The 15,479-nt window shown below is 38.2% G+C and overlaps 1 protein-coding gene across 5 annotated transcripts in view; it reads right to left on the bottom strand.

Annotated features, from left to right (window-relative positions):
- Positions 1 to 2,043: 2,043 nt before the first annotated feature.
- Positions 2,044 to 15,479, bottom strand: part of EPHA7 (EPH receptor A7) — a 182,104-nt gene continuing 168,668 nt past the window's right edge. For 2 of the 5 annotated variants that reach the window (XM_019472761.1, XM_009281922.1), the window contains one exon: positions 2,044 to 2,239. In XM_019472761.1, coding sequence (XP_019328306.1) covers positions 2,044 to 2,239 — 196 coding nt within the window. Of the gene's footprint in view, positions 2,240 to 14,083; positions 14,942 to 15,479 lie in introns of those variants that run through there. The other 3 variants (XM_009281920.2, XM_009281921.2, XM_009281919.1) reach the window with 2 other exon arrangements.

The following is a 15,479-nucleotide window of genomic DNA, read 5'->3' as shown; positions in this document are numbered from 1 at the left end:
TGATTTAAATCCAGTATTATTTCAATAACGGTGGAGAGAAATTACTGAGGTGGGCCTGATTCTTCAAGCACTGCTGAGCATTGTGTTAACTCTACCTGGTATATTCTTCAGTAGCTGAAGTTTCTATATTGACAGAGTAGGTCCTGTAAACCTCATTGCTAAAATGGTACCCTGAGGTGACAAGAGTTTAATTAACTTAAGCAAAGTTCAAATTGAAGACAATGAAAAAAAATGTACTTGGCCATTGCTGCCATTTGAGAATCCAGTAAGCCACTATTTACCAAAATCTTCAAGCAAATGATGGACAAACACAGCCAGTTGAGGATTTTTGGTAATATTTCAGCTATGACTTTCAATTGTCTCCTCCTCACCTAGATGAATTATTTGAATCCTACCCAGTCACCAAGATAGTCTTAAATGAGGCCATTGTCTCCACTAGGCAATACTTAAATCATTCCACTGCTAGAAGAGACTAAAAATGGGCATCATATTGATAAGGTGTCACAACAACCAACTTGATATCCCTCTGGTGTGCATTCAAGATGAATGACTCATGCAAAGCTGTTACCTGAAGGAGAAGAAAAATTTATCCAGTGCTGTCCTCTAAAACTTGTAAGAAAAAATACAATGGGTAAGTACCTATAGTACCCTAAACATCAATATTTTGTGGTCAGAAGTACCAAGCAAAAAGTGTCTATATATTTGCCAAAGTAATAGAATACTCCATTACCAGTGGTAGTCTCTCAACTGTCATATCAGTACATCTGCCAAGCTATAACTATGTCTAAAACCATTTTCACTGGAGACAGAAAGATCTGAGTCTTTCCAGTGTGCTTTCTGATAAACTTTCCCAGGCAAAATGGAAGAGCTGTGAGGAGGATTTAAATGGAGACATAGTCTGCAGCAAAAAAGTGTCTTCCTGTAAGCAGATCTAGTTAATAATTCTTAAAGAAGTTGGCAAAATGCCTTTTCTCAGGGAGACATAGGAACTGGTTTTGCTCTTTGCAGCCTAATCATTAGACATGTCTGATCACCAAAGCAGAGGAGAAGGAAGCGAGGAAGAGATTAGACACTTTGCAGCTTCCTTACTCCTGAAGAACTCTTACCTTGGAAATCAGGGTAGTTTAAAATGTCTGACAGACTGAAAATGGCAATTTTCCAGTTTTCTTCTAAAAATACCACCAATTTTATAGAAGGAAAAAAAAGCCAAGCCAACATAATTAAAATAATTCCCAATTTTATCAGAAATATTCATGAAGTTATAAAATGTATTTTTTCAATGAGAACAATCCCCCTTATATTTTGCTGTAATACTGAAATTATTATTTTCAGCTTTAAAAGAAACTGCTCAAATATTTTTCTTCCCTGTTTCCATTTCACTGTGAATGTTATAATTTCTGCTTCTTTCTGATCTAGAATGAAAGGACATTTTAAAATGTCCTGGATTGGCTGGAATATTACAATTTTGCTGAGTATTTCTCAGCAAGGCCTATTTGTAAGTAGTGGCAAACACTCCCATTGATTTGTCTGCATGAGAAAGGCTAAGAGGATGCTCTCTGCCACTTGCTACCAGCAGCAGCAGCAGTAGGAGTAAATCTGTATCATCCCAGCTTAAACTTCTTCCCCAGCAGGATCTTTGGAAATGTTTGATTTAGCTGCTTCTCCTTCTCCTTTGCTCTTCTATATACATATTTTGTGTATAAGAGGGGAGCTAGAAAGAAGATGGGGAAGCAGGGTTATATTAGTGTGAGGAGCTTCCAGGGCAGGCTTCCAGGGCAGCTTTGCTGGCTCTTCTCTCCCTAGCAGCATCGCCATGTCCTGCTTCGCCATCCTCCTGAAATCATCATGCTCTTCAGATGTGGTCTTTCATTCTTGGCATTAGTCATAATCCTCAGTTTGTCAGGTGTGTGTTCTGGCCTCTCCCATACACCTCTGTTTACTCTTCCTCCTGTTGCCAGTCTGTTCCTCCCTTCTTCTCCATTCCTTTCCATGCTTCTTTTCTACATTTCCATTCTCTAATCCCAACTACAGTCCTTATGCGCTTTAAAAAAATGCCTCATAGCGTTCACTGTGCCTCCAAACCAATCTCATGATCTTATGGTTATAACTCTTGTTTTGCTTCCCCTTTCTGCTTCCTTTGTCTCCTGTCATTATGTCATTTCTATTCAGGCTGTCATCTCTTCTGGAAAGGGATTTTTCTTGTTCTCTGTTTTGCAAAGCACCTGGCATGTTTTTGGTTCTGTCAAACAAATAATAACAACAGATATGAAATTGGCAGTGCAGCAGAATCCTGATATCAGGAAGTAATAGAGGCAAATTACACTATCATTGTCATTGCCATGTATACACCACTACTTGACAGAAATTCTCATTGACTAGCTAGGTAAACATCAATAAACCCAAAGAAACCCAAGCAACCACCTCTAACATGAAGGAAATGTACTTGTGTTTTACACTGGATCTCAATGAGCCACAGGGTTATACTTGACAATTTCAGTATTGGAAATAAAGGAAATAAATGAATGAGATGCAGTTTTTCAGATGGGTGTTTGGGTATAAAATTAAGGACTGGGAGAAGATGTAGATAACTCTTTAAAACAGAGAAGCAGGAAAAGGGTGGAATGGGTGTGTTCAATTTAAACTCTGCTTAATTAAAAAAGCATACACATGGTAGTTAGATTCTAGCATGTAAACTAATAAAGTAGACTCTCCTTTAGCCTAACTGATATTATCAGAAGCTCTCAGTATAGCTGAAGAATCTTATATAATATTTTAACTGAGTTGTCTCAGTCATTACATGATATTAGGCACCACAAGACAATGTTTATGTTACTTGTGTTGCCAAAAAAAACCCCAGAGCTTAAAAAAGAAAAGGAAAGAAAAAGATGTGGATTTTACTGTACATTTAGTGACAGGCTAGCCATATGAAATCTCTAAAAAAATATAACTTTAGGACTAATGGATGTAGGCCAGGACTGAATAGAAATTATTTTACATATGATTAACAGTCTCTTAACTAAATTATTTGAAAATTCCTGAGAGAAAAGCAATTTATTACAGACGTTTAGACAAGCCAATGTAACACTAATGCTAAAGAAAAATAAACCAGCAGAGGAATGTCCCCCTGCCATACCAACCAATATTCTTGCAGTTGATTCCAAAGTTGTATCTGTCATTCCAGCACATGGATTAGATTATTTAACAGTGTGAATCAAAGGGAAGATACTCATTCAAGAGAAGAGCATTATTAATACATTGTAGCATGCCATACATCTCTGTCACCAAACTGGACAAAATGGGAGCAGATGTTTTATGATAAGCTGAGAAGAGGATCAGAAAATATTAATAGCCATAATGTCTGAGGCTTAGTAAAAAAAAGAAAAGCTAGAGGAAGCAATCTGATGGAGGGACAGAATGTTTTTTTCTGTCTCTAGTGTAGTGTCCTAGGGACTAATTTTATATGAAGGGAAGGTATTAACTAAGCTAAATCTCACTTCTACTAGTTTTTTTTGCACCTGCCCTTTGAAACCCTAGTAATGCAAGGAATGCGTGAGAAAAGAATGCAGCAAAAAGGAACTCTGAGGAGAAATCCTTTCCAAAAGGAAGACTTTTTTGACTCTGATAGTTTCTTTTTACTATTTTGAAGGCAAGTAAGTCTTTGAATTAGTAAAAATGATTGACATGTGAATTTATTCAAAGCTAAAGGCAAATGGTAGTCACAAATAGCACTTAGATGCATAGGTGTTTAAAACCTCAGGTTATATTTGTATTGGCTCTGTCTCTCCTGACATTTTTTGGTTAGCACCAGGATGAAGGTCTCCGGATCAAGAGATTCATGAGATAGTGTATGTATACCCTGGACTGTGGCATGGCTTTACTCTGGGCTGCACCTTGTTCTCACTGCCAAGTACTGGTTTCACCAGAGCGGAGACCAGGTGCAAGCTAGCAAGTATGAAACATCAACAAATGGGAGATGAGGATCCCTGTGTGACACATGGCAAATCGATTTGATAATTTTCTTGCATCTGTATGGCCTAGCTATTCATTATCACAATGCTTCATTTCTATCTGCCCTGCTGTCCAGTGTCATTCCAGGCCTGAATTAGATACTCTATCTCCCTGGGAAGAGATAGAAACCTAAAACAGTTTGGAGAAACTGAAGGCCAAACACAGTGGATAAACCAGCTGACAAGCCCTGCTGAGGTGAGGATAGGGCTTCAGTTCTTGGTTGGGATAGCTGTATGGTCAGATTTAGTACTCATTTACCCAGTCTCTGATGCATGCCAAGGCCATACCTGTAGTCAATAATGGGACAAAACTAGCACACGCACAAGTTACCACGCACACCGTAACTTCCACAGATGGGAAACCCAATGAGAACTAGTTCTCAGAGGGTCCTGGGTATGCCATCATGTATCCCAGCAGTAAATCTGGATGTGTCCTGAGGAAACTATTTTCAGGGATTCACAGCCCCAAAACTTCTCTGAAAGTAGATGTCTAAATTCATCCTTTCAACAGGAAACACATGTAAAAGAAGTATCAAAGAGATCATATGCATTTTATCTAATAGTTGAGCAATAGCAGAATGATACGGGAAAGTGCGGTGCCTTCAAACCAAGATATTAGCTCTTCTGGGACATGACAGACCACTCAACCTCTTCCATGAAAAAAATCCATTTTCCTCAGAACAACAGTCTCCTCATTCCCAGAGAAATGGCCTAAACACCAATTTCAGAGTAAGAGAGAGGGGATTTCTGGAAGGGAAAGGTGCTTCAGGAAGGGAAGAGATTGTACAGTGCAGGAAGGAATTTCAGAGGTAATTTTGGATTAGGCTTAGCCTAACCAACCTTTTTCCAGGCAAGCAGCTGCAGCTCAAAGTGTTTGCCAGTATATGAATACCTATAGAGTCTCTCCCTTCCCACACAGAGGTTAAAAGTATCATGTTGGCCTTCTTGTACTACCTTCTCACAGCCCAAAGCTGCAAAGTCAGTCTTTCTCATCCAAGAGATATGTAAAATTTCCATGTGTTCTCAGAAAAGAAATAAGGCATTCATTGAATCACAAAAAAATAAGGTGAGCCTTCCTGGAAACAGAGGTAAAAGGATGCCAGGTAGGTGTTACATTTCCATCAGCTATGTATCCTGAACTATGGGTAGCCACGATTCAGCTGTCAATAAGCATGAGGAGAGTCAGTCTTTTGGGTTGCTCTGGCATTTATGCTAGACAAGTAGAGAGGGTGAGTTCAGTAACAGCTGGACGTCACCTCTGTGAGATATGTCCATACTTTCAGCAAATGTCTTCTACCAATTTACATCATATTCATCTGCTTACTAGTGCTCACTGACCTTAGCTAACAAGGGCTTACATCACCAAAAAGCCTTAAATACAAAAACAATAGCAACAACACAATAGAACTTATGGTCTAAGCACTGCCAAATATAATATTCTGTTTTGCAAAAATATGCTGCAATGGCTCAATGACAGACGTGCAGATGCATAACTGTATGCTAAGATATGTAGTTTCTGTTTCTCTGGTATCTAAAGTGAAGCACTGTTAATTTAGATCTGAAAATACAACCTTAAATATCATGCAACCACTTGTAAAAGCATTATGAAATGTATAATATCCATTCCACTAGGATTTTAGATTTAAATAACTTGACAGCATCTGATGCAAAAAAGAAGATAAATTCAGCTTTATACAATCCTATTTCAAAATACAAGTGTAAAAATGGTATTAGCTGTTTTGAAGTCTTACTTTATAAGGATTTTTTTTTTCCTTTTCCACAACTATTAAGATACTTTGCTATACCGAAAGCAGGTAATATTTCTAGGGAATATCTTCATTCTTTTTCAGCAAATAATTCAGAAGCAGATAACACAGGTAAAGCATTAGTTTCCATATGATTTTCATTAATCCAGTTATATTCATTTCATAAAATCTATAAGAAATAGGTTTATAATAGTATAAAAGAATAAGAAGAGACTTTCCCCCCATTCATTATGGGGAGTATAAAATCACAGAACGTAACTCTTTCCTCCCACTGCCCTGAAATAGTCCCCTCACCAGGTGTTTTGATTTCTGCCATTCAGCTGCCTCTTAGATTGTACTGCCAATAGAAAGATTCGGATATTATTTTAAACATACTCCATTAGCTTGTATCATTGGTGTTACTGGGCAGTTCACACGTAAGCCTGGCTGATTCAGCTCTTCTGTATTCAACACCCGCCCCCCCATACACACACTTTTTTTTGGTTGTTTTTTTTTGTTGTTTTGTTTTGACCAACACTAACGACTTCTGCACTTCGAGTGCAGATCACTTGGAGTGATCTCCCTGACCCATAGTTTGTTGGTAACAGATAGATGTTGCATTTGTTGTTGCTGGGGTACCAAATGTTCCTTCCTCACTGTCATCTTCTACTTACCTCCCAGTGAAGCATGTGTGCTGCTAGGTAACTATTAATGACTAATGCCAGCTGGGGAGAAATGGAAGCAGAGCATAGTGTAAAAAATAGTTTCCCTCCTCACAGCTGGGGAAATATCCCTCAAAAGCCAGAGGCATCTCTGCACAAGGAAACAAACATGGACATCTGCAGAGGGACTTGGTGTTGTGATACTCAAGTAACTACCACTGGAAAGATACTGTCTGGGGGACTGGAATGTATGCCCCCACATTAGGCAAGTAGTTTCATGGGAGATGAGGCAGCTTATGACTGAGATTTGCAACAGACAGCACACAGTCTATCTGGGATACTTTTGGCAGCAAGTAGGAAGCATCAAAGAGGATTTGTCTCTTGCAGAAGTTTAGGTAATGTAGGCATTAACACAATTATTTCTCTTGAAAAGAGCACTACAAAGAAATGCCTGAGAGCTTTTTTTTTTTTTCCCCCCTCTCTTCCCTGCCTCCCTTCCTCCTTTTGGCAGTGGATGAACTGGAGTGTGTAGGGAAGTTATATAGTAAGCTGCAGCCTTTCTCTCCACAACAGCAATCAATCACTTGTCCATAGTAGTGAGGCCCAGTAATAGTAAATGAAAATCCTCATTAAGAATCTCTCTCAGTGCCTTGCTGGCCAATTTCTTCCTGTAGGCATATCGGCCTGGATTTGAATCTAACCCTGTCGTCTTCTCCAGCAGACCATGATATTTGCCTGGATTTGAATCTAACCCTGTCTTCTTCTCCAGCAGCCCATGAGGGTACAAACACTGGCTATTGGGGAAGAAGACACTGCTATTTTGTATAGAGTAATATAAGGGAGGACTTAAGGGGCTACTCGAGTAAAAGAGCCAGGAGAGAGACCTGAGATGAAATGGGCTGAGGGCAAGGGCTCTGCACTGCAAAGATCCTGAAAGAGAACTACTAAGATTGCCCAAAGTCACCCACGGGTCCCCCACCTCCTCTCAGCCTCTCCTTTCCCACCCAGAGAGTACCCTCACTCCACCCAATCCCATTCTCCTCTTCTATTGTCTGGACCCATCTTACTCTTCCACTGACCCCACGTGGAAGCACCAGTGCTGCCAAGACCAAACTGAATAAATGGTGAAGTCTTGGTCTAATTCTGTTACAGAATTAATTTCTTATTAATTTATTCTTATGGACTCATAGATTTTGCATTTGTGGTCTAGTTTCAGTGAGAATGACAGAGGATATCTACTACCCAGAAGGCTCCATACTTTGGTAGGTAGAGTGTTTTATAGGGTGTGAAAGCTGTACACACAGACTTTCCATAGACGCAGCTCTTTCACTTTCTGAACAAAATCCTAAACACCACTTAAAACCTGCCATTTCTGAGTGGCCTTCAGGAGGTATCTGGGTGATTTTACTAAGTTTATTCCAGGCAAATCAGATTTCTCATGTAATTTACTGTGTGCAACCTCAGTCGGAGAACACATTTAATTTACAACTGACTGAAAATAACACCCTGAACAGAACTAATCTGAGATTCCTGCACCTTCTTACTCTCAAGCTACACATGCATTCTTGGCATAGGCTGGTTGGTCCCTGAGGAAAGGAAATTGAGACATGTTTTCCAGCAGACATCTTAAAAATGGACATGCAGCCCTTCAGGAAGCCAGTGGAAGCTGGCATAGTAAGTCAGGTTGAATGATAGTCAAGAAATTGCCTGAGTAATTTTCCTACAGACATGAAATGCGAGGGATCAACGTGGATATATTCTATCTATCATTCTTCAGTCTAGCCTCTTTCAAGCCAGATTTGGATGTCCTAGTAAAACTAACAGATGATTTTTCTTCTCAGTGAGACAGCATCTTTGGAGCAGAAAGTTTGTTTCTTAATGTAAGAGATAAACTCATGGTTTTCTTAGTAATTAAACTCATGGTTTTCTTAGTAATTCTAAGGAAATAATCAGAAAATAATTTCTATTGCACTTGATAGACCTTACAGATGCCTCAGCGTTCCTTCCTTCTTTTTCTTGGCACAAAAGAGGAAGGCTTTAGTTATGGACTTGGGGCTATAATGTCTCCGGTTTGTAAATGACTTGGAATACTCAGTCACGGAACTCTAATACCAGTAGTGCACATAAGTCTTTGGGCATAGCTATGGCTTAAGCACTGAGTGTGTTTTTCAGTGTTAGCCATATTATGATCCATCAGATGACCTCTAAGTTGTAGTTTTTCATTATTAGTATTAATTATTATTAGCATCGCAGTTCTACAATTGGTTATTTGGTTCAATTAAATACAGAAGCCTTGGTCCATGGATGAATAGATTTTCTGTTCCTAATTTAGCTCTTCTGGCACTAGGCATTATGTCTTGTTTTGTCCAAGATTCATTTGGCTGGCTACACAAGTTTCGCATGGCTGTATTGCATCTTTTTTGAAGTCTATCAAGACATCAACTATTTTTTGACTTGTGGTTCTTTTTTGGTCACTCTAATTAGACATTAATTTCACCCAATTTGTATAGTATCAGTGCTAAAATCTGCCATCATTACCCTAGACTTAAAGAAAACTACTCTAAAACCTTCTGAGAGTAAATATCATCAGAGTTCATGTTTTATTTTCAGGCTTTTAATGTAAAATTCTCCTTTCATGTCTCTTTCAAGTCTGCTTGAATAAGCTGTGTATTACCAGTTGCTTTCCCATCTGTCTCAATTTAGTCTCTTTGACAAATTCCAATCTGGCCTGAGGAAAAATCAGAGTACTGAAACCGCTCCACACTAGATTATTAGGTATATTTTATTAACAGTGTCTCTTTACTTAAACAAAAAATCTCGACACTCCTTAACTCCTCTGCCAGCAATGTCTTGCAGAGCCCTACGACTTAGACTCACACATTCTGAATGGCTTCACATCCCTCTCTTTCCATTCACTCCCATCTTCTGACATTTCACCAGGTACAAAAGTGAGGGTTTTCCTCTTTAACCTTTAAACTTTCATAATCTCACTGGACATAACCTACATGGTCTGTACAGCATATAAGCTCCACATGATTCCTTTCACTTTCAAGCTGCCTGACTCTTATCCACCCTGAAAGTGCACTGAGAATTTAATGGATATTATAGACACAATAATTTTGTCCCTTAGCCTGTCCCAACAGACTTTAAATGCATGTGTTAATTATCCTAACTTAAAAATCTCACAAAACCAAATCCAGAGAGGAAAAAACTCCCACAAATGTAGCTTGCATTCTGCCACTACTCTTTTGTCAGGATATTGCAGATTTTATGCCTATGGTTTAATCTCTTATATTTTTCAAATTCCTATATGGAACGTGTTACAAAAATGGTGAGCCCAGTCATACTTTGGGTTTCACAGGTCATTTGTTGGATTGGGTTTTTCTTTCTTTGTTTTTGTGTTTTTTTTCCCAAACTTCTGTGTTCCCTCCCCCCTCCCCCATCCCTCCCCAATCCTTTTTGCAGGAAATTTAATTACAGAACTGGCTATTCCCAAGTAAATAGAAGGCTGCACTATGCAAACAATAAAGATCTCTGTTTAAAAGTAATTCTTGGCTGGGTTTGACAACCCTTAAGGGAATAGGAGAGAAAATATAGGCTGCTGCCCAGAATTTCTTGTTTTACTAGAAAATAGTTTGAGGCTACAACTTTTGAGTAGTCTTGCGAATCCCAGATCTACCATCAGCAAGTCCATTCCAAGTTAGTGAGGGAAAAAATTTGCCTGTTTCTACATATCAGTTAATTCATCAGAAGTACAATCCTAACAGGTCCTGAACATGTAGAAACCCTGCTGTGCTAGTTGCTCAGCAAATCGTAGCACCAACTGCCTGAATAACCCTGGAGCACCTGCTGCCAGAATTACTGTTAGGCAAGAATTTGTATTGTACTGTTCTTAAACTGGGCTTGTTGTCCTGTCTGGGAACTGTTCTCTTCCACAAGCCCCCCAAATGTCAGTTGTTTAAAATAAAACAAACAAACCAACAAAAACCACCAAAAACCCAAATGCATATGATGAGCATATCAGTTTCTAACTGCATGCAGGGAAGTAATGCATTAAGGACGTGTTAACTCTAACATGTCACGTATATATTTTTAAAAGGTTAAATGACCCTTTTTTGGCTGAGTTGGACTTCACTCCTCACACACAACCAGTGGACTGCTTCATGCCATTACTGGGCAACAGAATGCCGGCTGAACCCGCCCCTGTGGCAGAGTGTCTCGGCATCGCTTGGTATTATGGCTGTAGTGACATGATCACCGTCTCAGTAGTAACCCGAAAATCGTGGAATTTGAATCATTCTCAAAATTGCTATATATGAATTATTTAGAAAGTTAAGGACAAATTATTATTTTTTTATTTCAACTACTAACCAATAAAAATAAAAAAATACCAACAACAAAACAAAAATAAACCCCTTCATCCCCCACATTAAAGCAATATTTTTTGTAACATTCAACATAGTGGAAACTATTTACTGTATAGTACTATTAGTGGAGAAAAGCAAATTTAATTTAAAATCATCTTTTCAAACTCCCTCAGTGGATGCCAGATAACTCCAGCTTAAACAAATATAAAAAACCTCATTTTAAATGGAGAATAATACAGACAGAGCTCAATTATTGAGATATTAAGGGCAACATTCAATTTGAGATACATTTAAGCATCTTTGCCTCCTGGAGATTTTTACATGACAAGGCTTTAGATAAACATGGTTTTGCAAACAGCAACTATTATATCTGATCACATAACCTCTGGACTGAAGCAGTATGTCAGCAAATATTTCTGATTATTTAAAATATTCAATAACTGTCATTTACTAGGCAGGTTTTCCTCAGAACAGTCACAATTTTTTCCAAGAATTAATACCCATATACAAAAAGCATTTAGATGATCTGTTACAAATCCCTGAACCAAAAAAAAAAAAAAATCACCTCTCTCTGTCATAAAGCCCAGTTTAAATACATTCTGGGACATACTAGTAGTGGAGAAACTGCCTTTCTACGACACTCAGCTTGTGGGGGAAACTGTAGCAGCCAAGGACATACAGGGTAGGAATCACCTCACCTAACTTTAACTACCTAGACATTAGACACCTAATTTAAGCTAATCATCTGGGTTCCCTCTACAGGTAATGGAGGTAAGCATTCCCAGAGGGAGATTCATCCTGCTTGTCTTAGGCATCTCTCTTTTAGATGCTTGTAGATGGATAAAGTCAAGAATGATCAGCCTCACTGACAGCCTGACAATCTGTCTTTAGCGATGCACAATTTCCAGATTCCATGAAATTAAGCCAGAACTGAGATGAGATAATTTCTTTGTTTCATCATTTAGCCTTTAATTCTCCCTCTGACCCAACTTTTTCTTCAGTTCCTCCCACAAACATCAACTTTCTCTGGCACTTTATTTTTCTTACACTGGACTATGTTTTCCTGGAACCTGGGGAACTGCAACCAACGTCAATATGTTGCTGCTCTACCAGTTATAAATCCATTTACATGCACGTGCTCTAAATTGCAGTAATGTTTTGAACAGATAGATACGACAGGAGTATTGATAGCGATTGTGCTTTCTGGGTCTACTCTACCACTTTCAAATGTGTAAAAATCTGTGGCAACATTAAGGCAGTCAAGGTATATAGATGAATGCTAATATAGATTTACTATTCAAAGAAGATGGCTTAAATCAAACAAGGAACAATAAGGAAGAAATACCATTAGGGCCCTCACTTTTACATGTGTGAGCCCAGGTCACCACACATGCTTTGAGGCCTCTGTGCTTCAGAATATTGAACAAGTCCTAAAGGTGAAGCCTGGCCTCAACTCTTTTGCATTTAGGATTTGTTGGTTCTCAGCAATACCAGCATTGCTGCATCGCACCTGTAATCACCAAGCCCTTAGAAACAATAGCCAAGATTTATAAGGAAGCAGGTGTCTGAACTTAGACTCCTAAATTCATAGCTGGGTGCCTAAAGCAGCAGCAAAACTGACAAGCACCCTGTGCAGTTGCCCACAGATGCTCACCCCAGTAGTGAGGCACTTAGCATTTGTCATAACACAAAATGGATGTTTATTAACTAAGAGTGTTCCAATGGCTACACGAAGTGCCTTGGCCGAGTGCTTGCGTGCACGAATTTCAATATTGGGCATGCAGTCTACTCTGCGTCTTACTTCTACAGCATTTCTAGAAAATTAATTTTAATAGTTAAAAAACCATCTTGAGCTGCATACATGAAAATAACTCCATTTCTACTGAATGACAATCTAATACGAAATAAGAATATTCACCTTTTTTTCTTACTCTGCCCAAATCCAGGCAATAAATTAGGCTTCTCAGCATGACTGTAAAGTGCTGTGAATTGTATAAACAATCATATATGGACACTGAAAAATAAACCTTATGCACATTGCATTATAGTTCCAAAAATATATTTACAGTCTATTACAAAGATTACAAATGGAAGTGTCTATGTAACGGGATTATGCTAGTTAAAAGCTTTTTACAGACTTTCTTCAACAAAGGCAGGGGGGACAAAAATTAGTATAACCAAACTGATTTTTCTAATGAAACAAATAAATAAAATGACAAATATAACACTGTACAGTGATCTAAAAAGGGTGAGAAAAAAGGAGGGGGAAAATGATGCATTTAAGTTTTTGATAACTATCTTTGGTCCTAAATGTGGGAAAACACATTATGTAGCACTGAATATACGTGTTTGTTTGTGATGCTCTGCAAGTAAAATAGAAAAATATAGTGCATTTTCAATGTCTTCAGAGCTCACTACACATAAATGTGTGTACAAAACAAGACAGTATAAATAAAATTTACAAGTTTTACAAAGGAACATTTACAGGGTTTTTCTTTTGTTTTTATTTTTTTTGTGTGGATGCCCACATTATCAAACAAGACCAATTTATGACTGATCCCTGGGATCTTTCTCTATCAAAATCAATAGAAGCAGCCCAATTCTCTTTGGAAGTACAGCATTTCATTGCTGGGGTAGTTCACAATTTTCAGAGTTTTTTTTAAAGCATTTCTCTCTGGTTCATATACATTCCTGCAATATCTGTAAAGAGACCATTCATTATTGCTTATGGTAGTTAAATATTTTAATCAAACAAAATTCGTACATAAGTAAATGGTGTAAAAAGATAGCCTGTTGAGCAACTACTCTTCCATCTGTGTTCCTGACGAATGACTGTTGTGTCTGTGTGAGCACACACACGCTTGTTTGTTCAGAGCAGCAAAAGCTTGTAAAAAACTTGAAAATTTTGAACTGCCCCTTGCCTCATGCTCTACAGAATCTATGTCCTTATTCTGACAGCTGGACTGCATTCAGCTTAAACTCATATAAAATATTTGCCGGCTATTTCTCTCAGATTTGCTAAAGCAGAGTATTGAAAAAAACCATGATGTGCTCAGATTAAATGGTTTAGTTAACACTGGAGAACTGCACCCATGTTCTGAGACACTCCTACAATCACTTGTCCATTCAATGCAGTGTCTCAGCAGGTTTACAGTTGTAGATCTACATCTTAGTATATATCTCAATTTCACTCTAGTCCATTAAAATTATCTTGCAAACAGTTTGCTAAAAGTGCCTAGAACTACTTAGGGATCATTATTGCTTTTCTTTTTTCTTTTCTTTTCTTTTTTTTTTTTTTTCACTTTTATTTTCTTTTAAAAGATAGTATATGTGTAACCTTAAAAAATTCTTTAAAAAATATCAGAGCTCTTGGCAACTTGCATTTTCCTGACTCCCTGCCAATTAGCTAGCCATGTCAATACAGTGCTGATTTAACAAAAGTAAATGGCACAAAAGGATACCAAAGTTTGGACAGATATACATTGCTTGGTCATGCTTCTTAAATCTCTAGGAACTCAAATAATCCTTCAGAGGTACCCAGTGTAGTAATGTGTCATAGAATTAGCACTAAAAATGTCCAAAGATATAAACATCATACTAAAAGAAAGTCTTTATGAAGAATAAACACAAATTATTAAAAAAAGATTCAGAAATCACAGATTTAAGGAAAATATTTTGTTGAATTCAACAATAATATCATGATTTTATCTGACAAATATATTCTTTTTTAAATTTTTATGTACATTTAAAAAGTCTATTAGATAAAAAGGAGGTTAGAGAGCTCAAGGTGTTTGTATGTTTATTCAGGTAGTACTTTGTTTATTGTCACTGCTGTTTTCCTTGCCACCACTGGTGGATCCTAATTCCCTTTTCATAAATTCTGGTGGCACTTAGGAGTTCAAGTCTGTAGGTGCTTCTTGTAGCTCTTCTATTCACTGCAGGAAGGACCCAGGAAATCAAGTGTCTTCTAGCAGCACTTCATATATACTGAAGGCCAGTGCTGTTCTCTCAGTCTGTCACCTCCCTCATAAGGGAGAAATGTCTATCACACTTGGATGCCAGTGCCGTGTAAATGTAGCATTTGTGCTCTCATAGTCTGAATGCTGCTCATGATTTTCTTTTGATGACCAACCAACGTGATCCCTAAACTCATCACATCCCTGGGGAAGATAAATGCGTACATTGTTAATTTTTCAACTTAGACTGCTATTGTATGGTATTCAACTGTGAGTCAAAGCTACGTAGTGGTCTGGGCTACAGGTTTCTAACATTGAAGCTACACTGGAACCTCAGGTCAGAGCTGTGAAGTTCATATAGGCGCTGTTCAACTTCTCAGCGAGGAGTGCAATTACATGGCAAGTGTCATGTCATTACACTGCATGCGTCTCCACATCTGAGAATGAGGCCAGTATGTTTTGTACTATGATAATCTTTTACTGTGGCTTTTAAGGACACCCGAAGAAAGAGACACTTCTCTTGTAAAACACTTCGCGTGGCTTTCAGGACAAAGTTATGTATAAATACAAGATTTTGGGGATCACATTCTGCTTCCTAAAGAGATGCCTAGAGAAACCTTTTGCATATTGACCCATACCCATCATGCAAATGAAAGAGGAGCAGCTGTTTCAATTCCACTGCTACTAGTGCTACCAACCTAGTAGACGCTTGTAGGCTCTGATGACAGTTCCCAAGCTATAG

The sequence above is a fragment of the Aptenodytes forsteri genome, unplaced genomic scaffold (assembly GCF_000699145.1).
Source record: "Aptenodytes forsteri isolate BGI_AS27 unplaced genomic scaffold, ASM69914v1 Scaffold20, whole genome shotgun sequence".
Classification (NCBI taxonomy): domain Eukaryota; kingdom Metazoa; phylum Chordata; class Aves; order Sphenisciformes; family Spheniscidae; genus Aptenodytes; species Aptenodytes forsteri.
The sequence above is the reverse complement of the archived record's forward strand: the minus strand, read 5'-3'. Positions and strand labels throughout refer to the sequence as shown.